Genomic DNA, 21,714 nt, shown 5'->3' on the forward strand with positions numbered 1-21,714 from the left:
GGGAGTGCCCTTTGGTTTTTCCGATTTGGAACAATGTTTTAAGTTATATGCAGAGTTGGTTATCTTGTAATGTACCCAAATCACCTAGACTATGTTTATTAGGAGATAGAACAGAGGTGCCCTTGTTAAACAGACATAGTTTTAGAGTTTTAAATACTGCTCTTGTGACATGTGCATGTCTGATCCTAAAGTTATGGAAGGATCCTCATTCCCCAACTCTGAAAATGTGGAAAGAAAAAATGACTGAGAATGTGGCCTGTGAGAAGATGTTAGGACGACTAACCTCTAGGAATGAAGACGCGATGGAACAATGGGACAATTTTTGCACCTTCCTGTCTACAAACTGAATACAAACTTAATGCATCACGACAGCTGGTTTTGTACTGAACCTCACATTTTGTTGTTTGGGTGTTTTTGTCTGTGTTCTGTGGTTAAAATGTAAAAACATGGAATAAAAACTTCAATTACAAAAAAAAAAAACATCTGTGTAAATCCTGTTTTTTTTCCACCTAAAGAATATTGCCAGCTCCTTCCCTCCCTCACTGTATCCGACGCTGAGAAGCTCGTCCACGCCTTCATCTCCTTCAGGCTGGACTACTGCAATGCCCTCCGCATTGGGATCCCCAGCAGAAGTCCTCACAAGCTCCAACTGATTCAGAACAGCACTGCTAGGATCCTACTCAGAGTCAGAAAAAATTTACATATCATCCCAATACTCTTCAAGCTTCACTGGCTTCCTATCACTGCCAAAATAAATTATATAGTCACTCTCATCATTCATCAACACATTAATGGAAATACCCCACCATACCTCTAAGAACTCCTCACTCAGCAAACCCCAACCAGGTGTAACACATGCTCCCAGAACCAAGCTCCATACCATTGCTGTGCAACGTCTGTGGAACTTCCTACCAGCCACCTCAGGACCTCACAGACAGTGGCTGCTTTTAAAAAACACTTGAAGACCTTCCTTTTCAAAGAGGCTTTTAACTTACTTTAACGACGCACAGGTTCTTGTTACAATATAATGGTTTACCAGGCTTTACATTTACCCCACCTTCAAGTTCTTGTCCCAAAAAAAGTGTTCATTTCCCATTAGGAGGGCTTGGCTTCTGTTAGTGTGCACAAATGTAATCTCTCAGTCGCTGCCAGTGATGCAGCTATAAGAATTTGTTTGTGGATAGTTGAGTATATTAATTTATTATATTTACATAACTGAACTGCATGGGATTAGTGTGATGATCCAATTTTGTGCTGAAAGCCTATATTGTCATGTTTGCCTTTATTCTGCTATTTCTCCAACCTGTCAAGCATATTTTAACACACAGATGGAAACCAAATCACTGAAATGTTGAAATTTAAAATACATCAAATGGAAAACATTATGTACAAACCACATTTTGCATACGTGGTCACTGATGCATGCAGATCGTGGTTTAGGGCCGACTTGAATGATTCATTACTTTTAAAGTAAGTTACTGTATATCTCAAAACAAAGACCCTAAACTTAAATCTGTGGATGTTCTCAGTCATCCAGGTCATGATAAGTCTCAAGCAAGCATAAGTTATGGCAACTGGACTAACCTCGTGTGAGTCGAAAACGTTTCACCTCTCATCCAAGAGGCTTCTTCAGTTCTGAAAGCCTGGTGGGGAGTACCAGATATTTATCCACCAGGAGGGTGGTGGCAAAAACAAGTGGACAAAGACCCGAAACCAACAGACTCGTTAGGTGTTAATGTGAGTCGTTAGCCTTTGATGGGCGGTCGTTACCCCTCCCAGCCCTCTAGGAGGGTGGTTGGGGGTCACCTGACTGCAAGTGGGACAGATGGCTGCACCTCCTTGGGAGGACTCTAAGAACGGCGTTGTAAGTGGGAGACAAGTGGTGTCTGAGGCCCCCTCCTCTGTTCAAAGATGGCCGTTCTAGTTTGACATGAATGGCTTCTTTTACCCCTCTCTCAAACCATCTGTCCTCTCTGGCTAGAATGCGCACCTTGTGGTCATCAAAGGAGTGCCCCTTCTCCTTGAGGTGGAGGTGGACTGCTGAGTCCTGGCCTGTGGTCGTGGCCCTCCTGTGTTGTGCCATGCGCTTGTGTAATGGCTGCTTAGTCTCTCCAATGTACAGGTCAGAGCATTCCTCATTGCACTGCACTGCGTACACCACATTGCTCTGTTTCTCCCTTGGAATTTTGTCCTTGGGATGGACCAGCTTTTCCCTCAGAGTGTTGCTGGGCTTGAAGTGTACTGGGATCTGGTGGGTGTTAAAGATCCTCCTGAGTTTCTCTGAAATTCCTGCCACATAGGGGATGACAATGTTGTTTCTCTTTTTGTGGTCCTTGTATTTCTTATCCTCCCTGCGCTTTTTTGCTGTTTTGATAAAAGCCCAGTTTGGATAGCCACAAGTTTGAAGAGCAGAGTGAATATGTTTGTGTTCCCTTCTTTTTCCATCTGCTTCTGATGGGATGTTCTGTGCTCTGTGCTTTAAGGTACGGATCACCCCCAACTTGTGTTCTAGTGGGTGGTGTGAATCAAACAGGAGGTACTGGTCTGTGTGAGTGGGTTTTCTGTAGACCTCAATGTTGAGTTCCCCATTGGTTTCAATGCGTACCACGCAATCTAGAAACGCCAGACAGTTGTCTTGGACATCCTCTCTTGTGAACTTGATGTTTTTATCCACCGAGTTGAGGTGTTCTGTGAAAGGTTCGACCTCACCCTTCCTGATGGTGACCCATGTGTCATCCACATATCTGAACCAGTGCCTCGGGGAGTGGCCACTGAATGTTCTCAGTGCCACAATCTCCATTTCTTCCATGTACAGGTTAGCTACAATGGGGGATACAGGGGATCCCATGGCACAGCCGTGTTTTTGCCTGTAGAAACCGTTGTTGTACTGGAAATAAGTGGTGCTGAGGCAAAGGTTAAGGAGGTCACACACCTGTTCGGGGGAGAGGTTGGTCCTCTCAGACAGAGAGTTGTCAAGCAACAGTTTTCTCTTTACTGTCTGTATTGCATCTCCAGTGGGAATGCAAGTAAAAAGCGAAGTCACGTCATATGAAACCATAGTTTCCTCAGGGTCTAAGCTGATTTTTCTGACCTTGTTTGTAAAGTCCATCGAGTTCCTTATGTGGTGGGGGGTGTCCCCCACCAATGGGGAAAGGATGGTGGCAAGATACTTAGCAATGTTGTATGTCACAGAGTTGATGCTGCTTACAATTGGTCTCAGAGGGGCGCCCTCTTTGTGAATTTTTGGCAGCCCGTATATGCAAGGGATAGCATCGCCTGGATAGAGTTTGTAGTACAGGGCCCGGTCGATGATCTGACCTTTCTCCAGTTTTTGCAGGCAGTTAACCACTTTGAGTTTGTAGGTGTTGGTGGGGTCTCGTTTTAGGGTCTCATAAGTTGTTGAGTCACATAGGAGGCTGCTGACCTTTGAGTGATAGTCAGCTGTGTTAAGGATAACAGTACATCTCCCCTTATCTGCAGGTAGGATTGTGATGTTGGGATCCTTCTGCAGAGTTATCAGTGCCCGTTTCTCCTGTGCGGAGATGTTGGACGGGGGTAACTTGGCACTGGAGAGTGCTGCCGACACCTTAAGCCTGATCTGTTCCGCCTCTGTCTCTGACAACCTATTGTTCCTAATGGCCGATTCTGTGGCCGTCACCAAGTCCACCACCGGTAACTCATCTGGTGTGACTGCAAAGTTCAGTCCTTTGGCAAGGACCCCCCACTCGGCTGGAGTGAGCTCTCTGTCTGACAAATTCTTAACCCATTTGTCATAGGTGTCCAGTTCCGCTGTTTTGCTCTGTGTGGCCGCCTGGGAAGGACTGCCGCCAGTCCTTCCTTCAGAGCTCTGTATTTTGGCCCATTCTTGTTCCCCCCTGGAACTATAGAACCGGGACTCAAGGTTCTGAAATTTCCGTGTTTGCCTTTCTTTGCCCTTAGCATGCTGCGCCATCTGTGAACTTCAGTTCACAGATGGCGCTAAACTTCAGTTTAGTGCCGGGGAAAGTTGATGCACCACCTTTTGGTCATACAAATCTATGTGGTGCATTCAGACAAAGAAGATTCTGATTCACCAGCTGATGTCAAAAAGCAAAATGCTGCTCAAAAGAAAATTGGAATATAACTGCAATTGCTATTTTAAAGGTGATGAGATATGGAAGTTTTACTTAAAGTCATCAATCTCTTAAGTATATGCTCAGCTTGAAAGCTGTATTCTCCATTTTTTGTGGACATAAATCTAAGTGACGATAGATAGATAGATAGATAGATATATAGATAGATAGATAGATAGATAGATAGATAGATAGATAGATAGAAGTCTTTCTACATTAGTATGTATGTATTCATTTAGAATCAAACAATTTAAAATTTATACTTTCTAGTCTATTTCTATGTATTGAGCGTTATTTTATGTAACACCTTTGAACTAATGACATTCACAGCCGCTGGGTGGCGTATTTAACTTTAAAATCTAACAGGCTCATGTTCCACGAAGTTTATGTAAAATTGCATTGAGGTGTTAGTTGTTTATTGCTCACGAATATCCACATCCACATTGGATAAATGACTCGCCACAGGTAAGTGAACTATGTCTGTACTTTAAGAGTGTCAAGTGTGTTCGTATGAATTATCTACAGTATGTATGTATATCCAATATACCTAACAGTTAATAATGTAGCCTTGCCTCTGTAGGTTTCCACGTGATTCTACACAGGCAGTCCAGTGATATTGATTATTTGCTGATTATTTTAATGCTATTTCGAACTCAGTATTTATTTGAGCTGCATAGTAATACAATAGCTTCTGTCGACTGTGGGTGTAAACGGCTGCACGCCTTCATAAGCTTCACCAACAGCTGTAACTGAGCGACTGCCCAGAGGCTGGAGGAGGTGGATGGGTCCGAGGGCCAGGCAGCGGGGTGAGAAGCAGAACCCTGCTGCCGAGATCGTTTCACTGTCGGTATCCAGAGAATACGAGGACTGAAGCAAACCCTGAGCGGATGTCTTAGCATCCCTCTTTTCGGAAACAGTGAAGAATAAAACGAGTAAATAGGATGTCTTTTCAAGAGCTTTCTGACTCTTTTGGAGTAATGTTCTCCGCATTCTCTCTGCCCATGAAAGCGGAGCGCAATCGGAATAAAGAGCGACTGGAGGCAATCCTCGCCGGTCTGTATGAGTTGCAGCTTCTGAAACAGAGACAGGAAAGCAGGGTACTGAGTGCTCTTTGCCTCGGGGACTGTCTACTAACTTGTAGTCAGCCTTGGGAAGCTCTACGCTCGGGACGCTGCGCCAGGAACGAACCAAGCGGCGACGCAACGGATGACTCCGACCTCAAGCTTCAGACTGTAAGTTCTGTTTGTCGTTTGTCTGCTTGGTATCAGAGCTGGTACAGTCAATACGACTAATGTAAAGTGTTTTTGATCAGTTTCTAAAACTTTGGATTATAGATATTTGTTTAAACTACTTCATTCAACATTACATCAAATCATCTGGAAGTGCAGCAAACGTGTTTCCATCCCATATTTGGTGAAACAACTGTAAGGAGCAAATCTTGGTGAACTGAATATACTTGCATTTACTTATGAGCTGAATATGGACGGTTTAGTGTTTCTAACTGGGAGACATGGAAGACAGGACTTTTCAGAGTAATGTTTTGATGGTTCTTGAAATGAGTTAACTTGTGTGAACGACAAGCAGCAGCCATTTTCCAGAGTACCACCAGAGAGCCTGCAGTGTATGGGCTTCATGAGCAGGCATGTAGTGAAGATAAGGTAAATGGAATAAACAGACTATCTGTGACAGCCAGCAGTGACTGGCCACATGATACAAGATGGATTTTGGCTGACTACTGATAAAAAACAATGACAAAAAACATTTGAAATATTACAAATGCACCATATGATGCTTTTTTTTTTTTAACCTAAATCTTGACATGTTCACTACTCTGTGAGATATTAGAGTTACGAAACATAGAAACTGTCACAACTAAAGAACACAAAGCATGACTGAAAACCGATCTGAACATAAAGCTCATAATTTTTTTCATAATTTAATACCAAAAGGTACAGTTTCATGTATTTTATATTCATTACATGTAAAGTCAAATACATCATGCTTTGTGAGTTTTAAGTTTGATAATTATGGCTTATGCAAATCAGAAATACAATTTATCAGAATATTAGAATATTTCAATTCAAGTTTAAATAAATTGCTATTCAAGCACTTTACATGCTGTGTACCTCTCGTTCCAGTTCAGTACATGCAACCATAATCACGAGGAAGACTACTGACTTTAAAATTGTCCAGAAGATGGTCTCGACATTGTCCACAAGGACGGTAGATCACAAAAGGTCATTGCTGAAAAGGCTGTATGTTGGCACATTGCACTAACAGTTAGTCATAGTAGAAGATTATTGAGTGTATAAATGAACATATTTTTCAGAAGTTTGGCATTTCTGTATTGTAAATCTTTTTTAAAAATTGATCTTAGGACATATTGTAATCATTTGCGGTACTGGATTTCAGATTTTCACAAGCAAAAAGCGATACTCATCAAACTTTAAACAAAAAAGGCTTGAAAGATTTCAATTTCATGTGCTGAATATAGATTAAATGCCTTATTTGCTTTTTAGAATTAAATTCTGAGAACAATTAACATTTTCATGATATTTACATTGTTTGAGTTGCACCTGTATATGGCACATCAATGTCCTGAAAGCTAGAGAATGCATTGTGTGAGTAAGACTCAAGGGCTTTAACATTGCTTATGAAAACTGCTGAGCATTTTGCATGCTCATGTCGATCTTTAACGACTCTTTCGTACAGACATTTGTTTAATTTCTAAAAAAAAATATATATATACAAGGTACCTCAGTTCAGTGACATTATTACAGTCTCTATAACTGCAGGGTTGTTAATATTGAACTCTCTCTGGGTTGAGACTGCTACCAGTTTGGAAATAATTGTAAATTAATTAATATTTTAATTGCAGCATATTTCATGGATATTTAAAAGTAGATTAAAACAAGTGAACCACATGATCAACCATTAATTATCAATGGAATATTTGCTTCCAGAGAATGATTTAAAGTAAAAGTACACTAAACTTTAGATTCACTAGTTAAACTTGACCCTTTAAGCTTCTCTAAACTTTTTTCTTATAGAGCCATTAGTTTAATTCCCATGCAGTTTCTTGTTCAGGTAAGGTCAAGGAGATTTTCAAGAGAGACTTGTGGATGAAGAAAACATTCACAGCTGGGAACATCACCTACAATCAAGCTTGAAGACCTCAAAAGGGATTTAAATAATTTAGCTTGTTTGTTGTTTGCAGTTCATTTGATTTAAAATGTGCAAAATAACTGAATCAAGTCCTGCCATGACCAGATCTTACACAAAATATCCCAGTTTACATTAGAAACACAAAAGAAGAGAGACATGAAATAGCTGGGAAAGTTAGGGTCTTTATAGATAAATATCAAATCTATGTATTAGCCTGTTGATATTAAGGGACAGTACTTATATTTGAAGGAAAAGACAGCAGAGGGAGAGTCAAGTGCAGGAACTATTTCTTGGTGACTGCCAATTGGGTGCAATGACTTCAGGAAGCATTGCCAGTGTTAATGACTGTTAAAACACCTGAAGCTCCCAAAATGTATCTACTGCTTGTAGTAGAGGTTATGAGGTAGCCACTGTTAGGCACTCTGGAATAAGATCAGACTGGTCGTCAAGGTGCTTCATTTCTGGGTCTTAAAGTCATTTCAAGATGAGCTTTAATTTCTCAGTCAAGACTGGAGAGCCTTTCACTTGCACGACCAGTTTCTGCTTTAGACCTGCTTATAGATTTATTCATCACAATACTTGGAGATTTCCAGGTTCGGCTTTCAATCTCACTGTGCTCCAATCAGCTTCTTCACCTTGTTTAAGGGCTTCATGTGACACACAGTTTGGTGTTTTTGTGACCAGTTGAAACGTCTAAAGGTTTGTTTATGCTAAAATAGATATTCTTCATTTACTGCCAGTTCCCCCAACCATGAGTACAAGATGTGTTCTTGAGTGTGTGAAACACTGACAAAATGCAATTTGCAAATTACAAAAGCTGCAATTTATCATTCACCTTGTGAATGATAAACAGTTTGGATTGTATCATGTGGAAAAGCTATGTAATATTTTAAATCTATTACATCGTAATTAGTTAACTGACACTTCGATTTTTAAAAAAATATATATATTGCAACTCAGATTGCAGTACTGACAGAAAACTTTCAATCAGATCTTTTCGACAAATCACTGAATGCTAAAGTCGAGATGAAAATGGGGACAAAGAAAAGCTTTATGTGTGTGATGCAACAGTAACAGAATCAGGAAGAGAAAGAATGTATGTTTGTGTGTATGAGGGAGAGTATGTGAGCTCCTGACAGCCATGTGATAGCTGACGGCAGCTGGGGAGAAAACATTCGCAGTGGCCTCCAGCATGTTTCAGGACAACTGAGAGGGTACCAAGAAATGTCTCGTAGTGTGTGTGCGTGCATGTGTGCACGCGTGTGTGCATGCTTTTCATAGTCTGATACCAATCACGATAATAATTTGAGACTACTGAATAATGTTGACATTTTAAATGTAACTGCTGATGTGAATAGCAACGTCACTTAATAGTGAAACTTATGGGGATTCAACTGAGAGACATGTTGGGGATTAGTGAAGTGACTTTCAGTGAAGTGACAATGGAGACAAAATATGTGGAACAGGACAATGAGTGTAGAGGTGCTTCATTAAAAGACAGAGCGGCTGACAAAACATGATTAAGAAAGTGAGCAGAAACAATCTCCCAGTCCTTAAGAGCTGTTGCTGAATTGCCGTTGAGCAATGAACCAACTCACCAGCTGTTCCAAAGGCCAACATTCAAAAACTGTGGCATTTGTTGTCTGAGTGCATGTGTACCAAGTAGTGATGTATGTTTTACTGTGTGTGTGATTTTGCTGGCTTTCAACATGCTACAAGTCTATAGTGGAGACTCACAACCTTGTGGTCAACTTGTCACAGAAGCAAAACATAAATATTTACAACTGCAGTGGATGTGCCATCCTTACATTTCACACCTTACAGTGTTGCTCGAATACAGTATCATGACTGCATTATCTAAAGGTGGTGGAATGAGGGTTGAGCTTAGGGAGTGAGTGGTACGGGGTCCTTTAGGTGTATGGCCACTCATATGAGGTCTCAAAACAAAACTTGGTTACTTACAGGCATGGCAATTTTCCGCCGTTCCGCGGAAATCCGCCGTTTTAATTTTCAAATTGATCATTTCTGTGAATGGTCCAAATCCGTTAAGAAAATTTTAGGGGGGGTGAGGTATGTTTTTGTTACTCTTGCTCCCGGTTTTTGAGAAGCGCTCGGCGTTTCTCCCACAGCGTAACAAAGAGAACCAGTCTAGCTCCTGCTGCATTGTAAAAGGCCTTGCGATTGGTCGAAATTGGTTAGCTGCCAATTTGATTGGACCAATCAAATTGCTCGATGCATTCTTTTGTTACAATTCATGGCGGCATGTTCGTGTTGGAATTTTGAGCTATTGGGATCGCTTTCGGTGGAATCATGAGGCGACATTAGAAGTAGGGTTGCCACCCGTCCCTTAAAATACGGAATCGTCCTTTATTTGACAATTAATTGTTGCGTCCTGTATTGAATCAATACGGGACGCAAATTGTTCCGTATTTTCATAAACGCCCCGTACACGTCTGTCACACAGCCATCAAAACTGCATAAGAAACAAAATAAAACACAGGAAATATTAAGGGCAGCCAATTTAAACTTCATAGGACCCATGTAGCGAGGAACCGATGCGAGGTCCAGCAGATCACGCTGCACCCGCGTGTTTAAAAATGTTTACACCCGAAACTCCACCACGTCCTCAGAAGCAAAAACGTTTGCAAATGTACAGACGTGAGTGGGAAGAGTGGAACCCCTGGCAGTGGGTAAAAGGCAAACTGTGTTTTGTGTTGCTCATGGATTAGCTGAAGTAAGGCAGCATCAGGAGACCAACATGTAAGAAACATGAGAACAGAGAGAACCCAACCAGCAGGTCACAGTTTATCATCATCTAATCATCTCCTGAAGTCCATATGGTGAGAGACATCAGTATCTGGTTGTTAATTTACGAGAGGATGCTTATAATCATGCTGATGTGGTCATAGACTCTACAGTATTTTAGTGACTCAATAAATGCCTAAGTTGTTTAGTATTTTTTTAATGCCTTTTATTTTTTAATAAACATTTATATAATAGCCAATATGTAATCAATAAATGGCCTTTGCCTATCTAAAGAAAAACTCACTCAGAACTCTGATATGCTAACAGCACTAAATAAATCAATAAATACATGCATACACACAGAAATAAGTTAATACATTAACTGTGTTAAGATAAGATTTAGATGGGAAAAAATGTCTGTAGAGAATTTCTTTGTCCAGTATTCTGCATTCAGTTGTTTATGTTTTTGCAGAATCCAGTATTGCACACTGGTTGGTCATTACATTTTGTTAGTTTGATTTCACTGTTTAAAATGATGCCACTTCTGTTCAGGCAGAACCTGTGATCATAAAACAATACAAAACTCTTAGTTTCATGTTAATAAAGCACTTAAAGCTTTAAGTATGGCTAAATGCTTTTTTCAGAATTAAATATATCACTCCTTAGGTGGTAGTGGCCCCAAGTTCAGTAAAGTTGGAAAGATATTCACAGATTCGGACTTCCGGCATCTATAACTCATTAGATATAGGTTGTGAAAACATAAACGGTGCCTCTTTCCCATCGTTGTAAGGCAGACAATGTGCTACAAGCCCAGTTTAATCAACAGTAGCTGTCTTTCAAGCTGCAGAAATAACATTGATGTCTATGTGTAGCTGGCTGTGTGACACCTGTCTGCAAAACCGCTGCAACAGCAAAGAGAGACACAAATAATAACTTCAATCTTGTTCTCTGTAGGTACACAATATGCTACAAGCCCAGTTTTATCAAGTAGCACATTGTGTACCTTATAATGATGGAAAAGAGGCATCGTTTATGTTTTCACAACATATATCTAATGAGTTATTGATGCTGGAAGTCCGAATCTGTGAATATCTTTCCAATTTTACTGAACTGTGGCCCCGAGGAGCCGTGGTGGACGTCCTTTATTTTTATTTCTGAAAGGTGGCAGCCCTAATTAGAAGTGACTTTGTGACCAGTGTAGAACTCCAGTGTGAATAGTGTTAAAAGACCTATAGAACTGTAAAAATTGTAGGACTAAATGCAGTGAGACAACACCGAAGAAAAAGTGTTAACTTTTCATTAAATTAACTTATTCATTACAATCTAGTCTTCTGTAATTCTATGCATGTTTTTCATTCTAAATCACCTCTATTTTACTGAAAACCTCTCAGCTCAAGGGGGGGGCTGTGCCCCCCTGGACCCCCCCTGAAGATTGTATACCGAACATTTTCAGCTGAAATCAAAATTTGCTGTTGCCATGCCTGTACTTAACATAACAGCTGTGCAGCTTCTGGATTGTCAAGAGAAAATATGTACATGTCACTACAATGTCAAAATTGCTACAAAAAATGTCATACATGCCATAGTTACCACCATGGAGATGTGTAGTTAGCTTTTCTGACTGCTAAGGTAAATATTTTTTGGTAAATGTTGGACTGAACAACATGAGCCGCATACATTCTAACTGCATAAAAACACAGTAAAACTAGAGTGTTTTTGTCAAAATGATAATTGAAAAAAAATTGACTTAGGACATATTAAATGAAATATTAAATTATTTACCCTCCCACTTTTCTTACAGTTACAGTGCCATGCAGTGGTGCTGATAACATGGTGCAGAGACATTCCACTGAGAAATGTAGGAAAAGAAGTAATTCAAACTGAAACAGTCCTTACAGACTGCTTGGCAATTGAGTCAGCACACGAGAATGGTCAAGCAAAAGTCTAAATATTTTTGCTCAGGTATCATTAAGTACAATTTACCATGAATAAATCTGTGGATGTTCTCAGTCATCCAGGTCATGATAAGTCTCAAGCAAGCATAAGTTATGGCAACTGGACTAACCTCGTGTGAGTCGAAAACGTTTCACCTCTCATCCAAGAGGCTTCTTCAGTTCTGAAAGCCTGGTGGGGAGTACCAGATATTTATCCACCAGGAGGGTGGTGGCAAAAACAAGTGGACAAAGACCCGAAACCAACAGACTTGTTAGGTGTTAATGTGAGTCGTTAGCCTTTGATGGGCGGTCGTTACCCCTCCCAGCCCTCTAGGAGGGTGGTTGGGGGTCACCTGACTGCAAGTGGGACAGATGGCTGCACCTCCTTGGGAGGGCTCTAAGAACGGCGTTGTAAGTGGGAGACAAGTGGTGTCTGAGGCCCCCTCCTCTGTTCAAAGATGGCCGTTCTAGTTTGACATGAATGGCTTCTTTTACCCCTCTCTCAAACCATCTGTCCTCTCTGGCTAGAATGCGCACCTTGTGGTCATCAAAGGAGTGCCCCTTCTCCTTGAGGTGGAGGTGGACTGCTGAGTCCTGGCCTGTGGTCGTGGCCCTCCTGTGTTGTGCCATGCGCTTGTGTAATGGCTGCTTAGTCTCTCCAATGTACAGGTCAGAGCATTCCTCATTGCACTGCACTGCGTACACCACATTGCTCTGTTTCTCCCTTGGAATTTTGTCCTTGGGATGGACCAGCTTTTGCCTCAGAGTGTTGCTGGGCTTGAAGTGTACTGGGATCTGGTGGGTGTTAAAGATCCTCCTGAGTTTCTCTGAAATTCCTGCCACATAGGGGATGACAATGTTGTTTCTCTTTTTGTGGTCCTCGTCTTTCTTATCCTCCCTGCGCTTTTTTGCTGTTTTGATAAAAGCCCAGTTTGGATAGCCACAAGTTTGAAGAGCAGAGTGAATATGTTTGTGTTCCCTTCTTTTTCCATCTGCTTCTGATGGGATGTTCTGTGCTCTGTGCTTTAAGGTACGGATCACCCCCAACTTGTGTTCTAGTGGGTGGTGTGAATCAAACAGGAGGTACTGGTCTGTGTGTGTGTGTGAATGCTAAGTATCTTGCCACCATCCTTTCCCCATTGGTGGGGGACACCCCCCACCACATAAGGAACTCGATGGACTTTACAAACAAGGTCAGAAAAATCAGCTTAGACCCTGAGGAAACTATGGTTTCATATGACGTGACTTCGCTTTTTACTTGCATTCCCACTGGAGATGCAATACAGACAGTAAAGAGAAAACTGTTGCTTGACAACTCTCTGTCTGAGAGGACCAACCTCTCCCCCGAACAGGTGTGTGACCTCCTTAACCTTTGCCTCAGCACCACTTATTTCCAGTACAACAATGGTTTCTACAGGCAAAAACACGGCTGTGCCATGGGATCCCCTGTATCCCCCATTGTAGCTAACCTGTACATGGAAGAAATGGAGATTGTGGCACTGAGAACATTCAGTGGCCACTCCCCGAGGCACTGGTTCAGATATGTGGATGACACATGGGTCACCATCAGGAAGGGTGAGGTCGCACCTTTCACAGAACACCTCAACTCGGTGGATAAAAACATCAAGTTCACAAGAGAGGATGTCCAAGACAACTGTCTGGCGTTTCTAGATTGCGTGGTACGCATTGAAACCAATGGGGAACTCAACATTGAGGTCTACAGAAAACCCACTCACACAGACCAGTACCTCCTGTTTGATTCACACCACCACTAGAACACAAGTTGGGGGTGATCCGTACCTTAAAGCACAGAGCACAGAACATCCCATCAGAAGCGGATGGAAAAAGAAGGGAACACAAACATATTCACTCTGCTCTTCAAACTTGTGGCTATCCAAACTGGGCTTTTATCAAAACAGCAAAAAAGCGCAGGGAGGATAAGAAGAAAGACGAGGACCACAAAAAGAGAAACAACATTGTCATCCCCTATGTGGCAGGAATTTCAGAGAAACTCAGGAGGATCTTTAACACCCACCAGATCCCAGTACACTTCAAGCCCAGCAACACTCTGAGGCAAAAGCTGGTCCATCCCAAGGACAAAATTCCAAGGGAGAAACAGAGCAATGTGGTGTACGCAGTGCAGTGCAATGAGGAATGCTCTGACCTGTACATTGGAGAGACTAAGCAGCCATTACACAAGCGCATGGCACAACACAGGAGGGCCACGACCACAGGCCAGGACTCAGCAGTCCACCTCCACCTCAAGGAGAAGGGGCACTCCTTTGATGACCACAAGGTGCGCATTCTAGCCAGAGAGGACAGATGGTTTGAGAGAGGGGTAAAAGAAGCCATTCATGTCAAACTAGAACGGCCATCTTTGAACAGAGGAGGGGGCCTCAGACACCACTTGTCTCCCACTTACAACGCCGTTCTTAGAGCCCTCCCAAGGAGGTGCAGCCATCTGTCCCACTTGCAGTCAGGTGACCCCCAACCACCCTCCTAGAGGGCTGGGAGGGGTAACGACCGCCCATCAAAGGCTAACGACTCACATTAACACCTAACGAGTCTGTTGGTTTCGGGTCTTTGTCCACTTGTTTTTGCCACCACCCTCCTGGTGGATAAATATCTGGTACTCCCCACCAGGCTTTCAGAACTGAAGAAGCCTCTTGGATGAGAGGTGAAACGTTTTCGACTCACACGAGGTTAGTCCAGTTGCCATAACTTATGCTTGCTTGAGAATTTACCATGAAGGTCATTTATAGAGTTAACATGAAGACAACATGCAATATATTACAATAATACTAGGGCTGGGACTTTAACGCGTTAATTTCGATTAATTAATTAATTACAGCAAAAATAACGCATTTAATCGCACCTTCTTCAGTTCCTTAATTTCTGGCATACTGGTAACACTAATGAATACTCTAGCCAGGTAGGGGGCGGTAAAGTCTGTTTGCAGCCGTGAAGAAGATACACAGGAAGCACTGAGTGATGTCAGCGCACTGGTAAACAGTGAAGGAAGAAGAGACGCATTGAGCTTGTTGGGCAGAAAGTTGTCTTTTAAAAATCTTCCCGATGGTAGCTTGGATGAAAGCGTGGTTGTATACAAATTGTGCAACAAAGAGTTTTCTCATCACCGCCTAGCTGTGTGCGATACTGTAAGATTTGGTATCGATCCGATACCAAGTAAATACAGGGCCAGTATCGCCGATATCGATACCGATACCAATACTCCAGACTAACTTTTGCAGTAGTAGATTTTTAAGATCATTTTTTTGTACAGTTACTTTTGTAATGTTAAATATGATCTTTTATATGCTCTTTGTTTGTCTGGCGCCACTGGGTCACATGATGGTACAACATCCAATCACAAGAGGATGATTAGCTGCTGCTCCTCAGATAGGAGGACCTCTGACAGCCAGGTCGCCTGTTTGTTGAAGCCGCATCAGTTCAGACATACAGGACAGAAACTGAAACTAAAGTATCGATACCGTTGCACTGGTATCATTCAATATCAATACCAACGCTGGTATCGATATTTGGATTGATCCGCCCACCTCTACGCAGCACTTCAAGCCGACCGTATCACCTCAATGCAAAACATGTTGCTGTGAACACCAGAGCTAACGTTAGCTGTGACCATGTGACCTTCTAGGGCTATGACAGTCCTGCTACTGGCAAACGGTTTAGCCATCCCATAGTAGGCCACTTTAGAAGACATGAAAGTGCTTGAGTTTACAAAAGGTCTTAAAATATTGAATATAATCGCTATAATTGCACTTTGACTTTGCAGTAATCTGTGAATATAGCAGACAGATGAAAAATGCAGATAAATAGAAATGAAACAAACAATTTTGTGGTTTAAGTTTTCACTCCCTTGAGGCTCCGCCTCCTTGGATGAGTAATAACTTAAACAACAAAAATATGTCTTTTCATAACTTAATTATAGACTTTTTGTTTATAAAAAAATATACAAATAAGAATTTATATTCTTCAATAAAAGAACCATCAAAATTACACCATTTATCAGGTCCAGAAACGATGAAAACAGAATGAAACTGTGGATTTTCAACTTTTTGAACATCCTTGAACTACTCATGTTTATGTTATGTGCCATACGGTGGAAAAAATAACTAAATCCAGGCTTTAAATCATCAAAATCACTTTTTTTCTATATGTTCCATTTTAAAATTTATATAAATTTTAAATTAGAAGCACGTATGTCTATTCATTGATTCAACTGTCAACCACAATTTTATTTGAATTGAAAAATTTCACTTAATGTCAAATATTGCTATTTGACAATGAGATTAATTGTGATTAATTAATTACAAAGGCTGTGATTAATTAGATACATTTTTTTAATCGCATCCCAGTGCTAAATAATACACAATTGTTCAGTGGTTGAGTGAGCTAGACAGTGAATGATAAGAGGGAGTGGCATTAGGAGAGAATGAAGCCGATAAACAGAGAAGCAGAATGTGTTTTTTGGATTGTTTTTTTGTCACGTGCAGCATTGCCAGATTCTGTGTGAATGCAGCCTGAGTGCATGGTCTAATCCTGTCCACTGTTTTGTCTCTGCTGCTTTGACTGTTTATCACAGCCCGACCCTAAGGCAAACATACCACAAACCTACAGCAGAAAAGAGAGAATTAACAGCAATGTCACCTGGTTGCTGTGCTTTTTGTCCTACCTTCATACTGCCTGCACGCTGGAATGGGCCTGAAGATGTAACCTGCTGAGCAATTCGTCATCGGAAGGATGCCTGTATCTAAAAGCACATAAGAGAAGGAATGTGTGAAAGTTCTCAGTGCTGTAGTGTTATACTAGTTATACTGTTCTACAGTGGTTTTTGACTATGCAAAGTATTTCCCAGGAGGCAGTTGTCTGCCAAGTTGCGCTTCTTAATCCTTTAAAGTTTGTAAGATGTTAAAAACTTTGTAAAGACATCATTCAAAGATTAATAACTCAGGCACCAGAAGAACATGCAAAATTCACCAAGACCTTTTGCTGAGATTTGAAACCAAGTCTTTCTGTGAGGCAACAGTGCTCACCAACACACCTCTTTTGAAACATTGCTTCCATTAATCTGTATTTCTTGTCTTTGTCCCATCATGTCTTTTTAACCTTGTCCCCCAGTCTTGCTCTTATCTTACCTTAGCAGGGAGAGCCATTCTCCTATTCTGATCTTTGTCTCTCCGTCCTTTACCCTCTTTTGTCATTGCAACAGCATTGCATTACTGAACTTTTTTTTCTCATTTTTGGAGACTTAATGTTTAAAGCAACTTGTTATTAGCAAAAACAGAAATGCATATACTGCATAACTGGAAGTCCACTTCTGTGAAATTACTTTTCCGTGGGACCAACTGCTCAAAATGACTTACACACACACACACACACTCACACACACTGATTTACTCGTTCATCTCATCCCTTTCCTGCGTCTGAGCCTCACAGAAACATTTGCTTGAGAAGCTGTTGTTTAGTACATTGCACTGCACAGCGTATACAGCATTGCTCCGCTTGTGAGTGTTTTGTCTTTCGTGTGAACCAGTTTTTGTCTTAGGGCAGGGGTGTCAAACTCAATTACACCGGGGGCCAAAACTCAAAGCACACGTTAGGTCGTGGGCCGAACAGGATAAACATTTATTGAACACACTAAAAGTAAATGTTTTCTGAACATGAATAAGAATAAAAACAGACAGGAATATTATTCCACAATAAATAAACTTAAACACATTATAACTTAAAATACTTTGCTCTCTATAAAAATATCTCTTGTCAAAATTATAAAAGTTACAACTATGGCCATGCTGCAAAAAACATGAAAAAATGAAATAAAAATTATGCTTTTCCACAAAAGTGAAAATAACAAATCAAAACATTAAATTTTCTTTTCTCTTGGGCCATTTTAGAAAAATAAATTTTAAATATCTTTAAATATTTCTGCTCTCCATGAAAATGTTCCTGTCAAAATCATGCTCAAAACATGAGCATGGTCCAAAAAACCCCGGAAATATAAATAAAATTTGTGCTTTCCAGCAAAAAAATAAAAATAAATCAAAACATTCAGTTTTCTTTGCGCTTATGCTGTTTTGTCAGAGCTGGATGCTTGGCATCTCTTCTTGGCAACAAGTTTGTTTACGTTTGGTGCAAGGTTCTGTGTTGTGGAGATTCTCAGGATGGACTGCAGGTGTTCATCAGTGAGATGACTCCTGTGTGCTGTTTTGTTAATCTTCATCACTGAGAACAGCTTCTCACACAGGTATGTGCTGCCAAACATGCACAAGGTTCGAGCTGCATGTAGACGGAGCTGAGGCATTGCTTCAGGAATGGAGCGAATAAACTATGCGGGCCCTGCAGTGTCGTACTTTGCCTTTAGTGTCCCATTACACTGCAGCTCTATCGGCTCCATCTGAATCTGTATAGGTGCAGTTTCCACGTCGACGGCAAATGGGTTGTGAAGCAGCTTGAAATTCCTTTTTTGTGCTTCAAAGTCTCGAAAGCGCCGTGAGAACTCAGTGCGCAGTGCACTCAGTTTATCAGCAAAGTGCGCATTAGAGAACATCGTTACATCAACTTGGTTCAACATTACTTGGCAACTGGGAAAATGAGGCCAGTTGCACTGGTGCATCTGTGTCTCCCATAAGAGCAGCTTCACTTGAAAGGCCTTCACTGCATCTTACATGTCAGTGATCATGTGGTCACATCCCTGGAGCTGAAGGTTCAAGGCGTTGAGATGAGCTGTTATGTCAGCCAGAAACGCCAACTCACATTTCCACTTCTTGTCCCGCAAAACTGTGGAGTCTTTTCCTTTACTGTCTATGAACTGACAAATTTCCTTGTGTAGCTCAAAAACTCTGTTGAGAATCTTTCCTCGACTCAGCCAATGCACCTCTGTATGATAAGGAATGTCGGCAAACTCTGAATCTATTTCTCTCATAAAAGACTGAAATTGCCAGTGGTTCAAACCTTTAGCTCGGATAAAGTTTACGGTTTGCGTTACAGTGCTCATTAAATGTTCCATTTTTAACACTTTACCACACAGCATTTCCAGATGTATGATGCAGTGATGTGCTGTCAACTCACCAGTACAGTTCTCCTCCTGCACATCCTCCCCACGAGCCCACTTTTTTCATCGCACATCGCCGGTGCTCCATCTGTTGTAAGTCCAACAAGTTTGTCCCAGGGCAGTTTCATGTCGGTTACACTTTGACATACGTTTTCAAAAATGTCTTTTCCTGTCGTTGTCCCGTGCATCGATTTAATGTCCAATATTTCCTCTGTAACGCTCAAATCGGAGTCCACTCCATGGATGAAGATGGCTAGCTGTGCAGTGTCCATCATGTCAATACTTTCATCCACAGCAAGAGAGTATGCTATAAAGTCTTTGCTTCTTTCAGTCAACTGTGTTCTTAAATTAGTGGCCATCTCACAAACCCGATCAGCAACTGTATTTCTACTCAGGCTCACATTTGCCAACATCTGCTTTTTGTCTGGACACAAGACGTCGCACACCTTCAGCATACAGTTCTTCAGAACCTCTCCCTCGGTAAATGGCCGGCCGGATTTGGCCATCTCTTCTGCCACAATAACGCTTGCTTTGACAGAAGCTTCACTTTGTGTTTTCGCTCTGGTGAAAAACGCCTGCTGAGATGTCAGATTCTTCTTTAACTCTTCCACATTCTGTAGCTTCTGGTCTGCATTCAGGCTTTTCAACTTGTCTTGATGTTTTGTGTCAAAGTGCGGTCTTAGATTAAATTCCTTAATTACAGTCACATTAGCTCCACAAATAAGACACACGGGTTTAACGGCAATGTCAATAAACATATACTCAACCTCCCATCGGTTTTGAAAGGCTCTGTTTTCAGAATGAACTTTTCTTTTCGCCATTGTTAAGGGCTTGCTTTGACGTTACAATAGTGTTGCAGACAGTAACAGACGCTTGACATGAATGACGCGGGAATGGTCCCATGTAACCTATCATTCGGCAAGACAGCTGTTGCACTGCATTATGGGATCTGTAGTTTGTGTGTTATCAGCGCTTCATATCGCCGGGCCATTAATAACAATAATAATAGATCAATGTAAAATGATCTCGCGGGCCGGATATGGCCTGCGAGCTTTGAGTTTGACACATATGTCTCAGGGTGTTACTGGGTTTGAAGTGCACTGGTATGTTGACTTTCCTTTCTATCCATTTGACTTTTTTCAGACACTGCAGCTCCATATGGGATTTTGATGTTCCGTTCTGTTTGCGTTGGTGTTCCATATCTTTTGATAAGGGTCCAGGGCAGTGTAAAGTGTCACCTGCATGCCTGAATGCACACACTAGTCACATTTCAATAAAATACTTACTAACCTTGTAATGTTTCTGTATCGCTCCCAATATGTAAAAGTCTGAACAGAACCATCACCTGTTTTTCTGCCATTGTGGGGCAATGATTTTGGGATACGAGCAATCAAAAATGCCTTTTCTCAGTAAATATAGCTTTTCTAGTATCATTGAGTACTTTGTGAGCAACAGTGACAGCTTCAGCTTCCCTTCTTTTACTTAAATCCTCACCAGGAAATGCCTTCTTATGTGAAACATGAAATGAAAGATGAACATATCACTAAGCAAATGTGAATAATTACATTATACATTGCAGAGAATATGACTACTCAGATCTGTTGCTAAAACATTCCATGTTATGCTGAGTGTGTTCGTTTTTTTAGATAGAAGACAAACTACTTCTCTCTGATTAGGCTGTTTATTTTGTAAATATCAGTGTTACAATTCACAAGGAGGCTCAGGTGCAGGGAATGAGAAACGACAACCACTGAAGCAGTTTAAAAGATTTACAGAAAATCAGGATACAAATACATGAACTGCAAAGATGGATATCGGAATACAACAAGATGACCTATAGGTCATCTTGTTGTATTCCGATATCCACTTTGATAAGGTATGGTGAGTTGACAGAAGACAGAGCCCCTACTGGTGGGCGGTGAACAAAGCACTACTACTGGGTACAAACAATGCTAAAGCTAATGAACCCACTGTAGGTACTACCTAGGCAGAAATACTAACCTAAAGCTGTCAAGGAGATACTAAACACGGACTCAATACTAGAGAATTAAATACTAGCATTAAACAAACTCTGATACATGGAGTGACTATGAATCCAAATTAGTCTAAAGCTAATACAAGGTAATGAACGGAAGTATTTGCCAACTACAGAGTAGTAGAGAACAATACAAACTACAATACCTGTACAAGAGAACTCAAGATTTACCAAAAGCCAATACTGCGGCACAATACGATACATTATACTACACCTGAAAGTGGCAGAAAACTTCAAGGGCCAAATACACTGCTACAGAACTCAATACAAAACTATCGCGAAGAACAATAAATCGACAAAATATCCTAATGCTACCAGCCTGGCTCAGGATTGGGGAAACAGCTGATGAGCAAGATGAATGGGGATTCGGTGGTGAGAAACCGGTGCAGGTGGCATGATGTGGGGGAGAATTCAGGAGACGGCTGGGTTCAACATGTGGCGGCCAGGATCCAGAATGGTGTGGAGGAATGGAGACTGGAGTGGACCAGGGTTCAGATGGTGGGAGAGTACTGTGGCCAGTGGAGGATGATCCAGGTTTGAACGGGAGGGGTCCAGGCTGGAAGAGCACAGAAATGAAAGATTACCAAAACGAGCAAAACACGAGCTGAACTAAACAAGCCTCAGAGACTGACTGTGGCTTGTTCACCATCC

At 41.4% G+C, this 21,714-nt stretch overlaps 2 protein-coding genes across 2 annotated transcripts in view; one reads left to right on the top strand and one right to left on the bottom strand.

The window, feature by feature from the left end:
* Window positions 1-1,557: 1,557 nt before the first annotated feature.
* Window positions 1,558-3,952, bottom strand: LOC129350469 (uncharacterized). The gene has a single exon (XM_055017036.1). The coding sequence runs from the start codon at window positions 3,950-3,952 to the stop codon at window positions 1,784-1,786; it is 2,169 nt and encodes a 722-aa protein (XP_054873011.1). The 3' UTR covers window positions 1,558-1,783.
* An 836-nt stretch (window positions 3,953-4,788) lies between these two features.
* The window catches only part of LOC111585110 (dapper homolog 1-like), an 80,817-nt gene continuing 63,891 nt past the window's right edge, over window positions 4,789-21,714 (top strand). The window contains exon 1 of the mRNA XM_035941060.2: window positions 4,789-5,344. Within this exon, the coding sequence (XP_035796953.1) occupies window positions 5,054-5,344 (291 nt within the window). The 5' untranslated portion in view covers window positions 4,789-5,053. The remainder of the gene's footprint in view (window positions 5,345-21,714) is intronic.

Source organism: Amphiprion ocellaris, chromosome 14 (genome assembly GCF_022539595.1).
Source record: "Amphiprion ocellaris isolate individual 3 ecotype Okinawa chromosome 14, ASM2253959v1, whole genome shotgun sequence".
Taxonomy (NCBI): Eukaryota; Metazoa; Chordata; class Actinopteri; family Pomacentridae; genus Amphiprion; species Amphiprion ocellaris.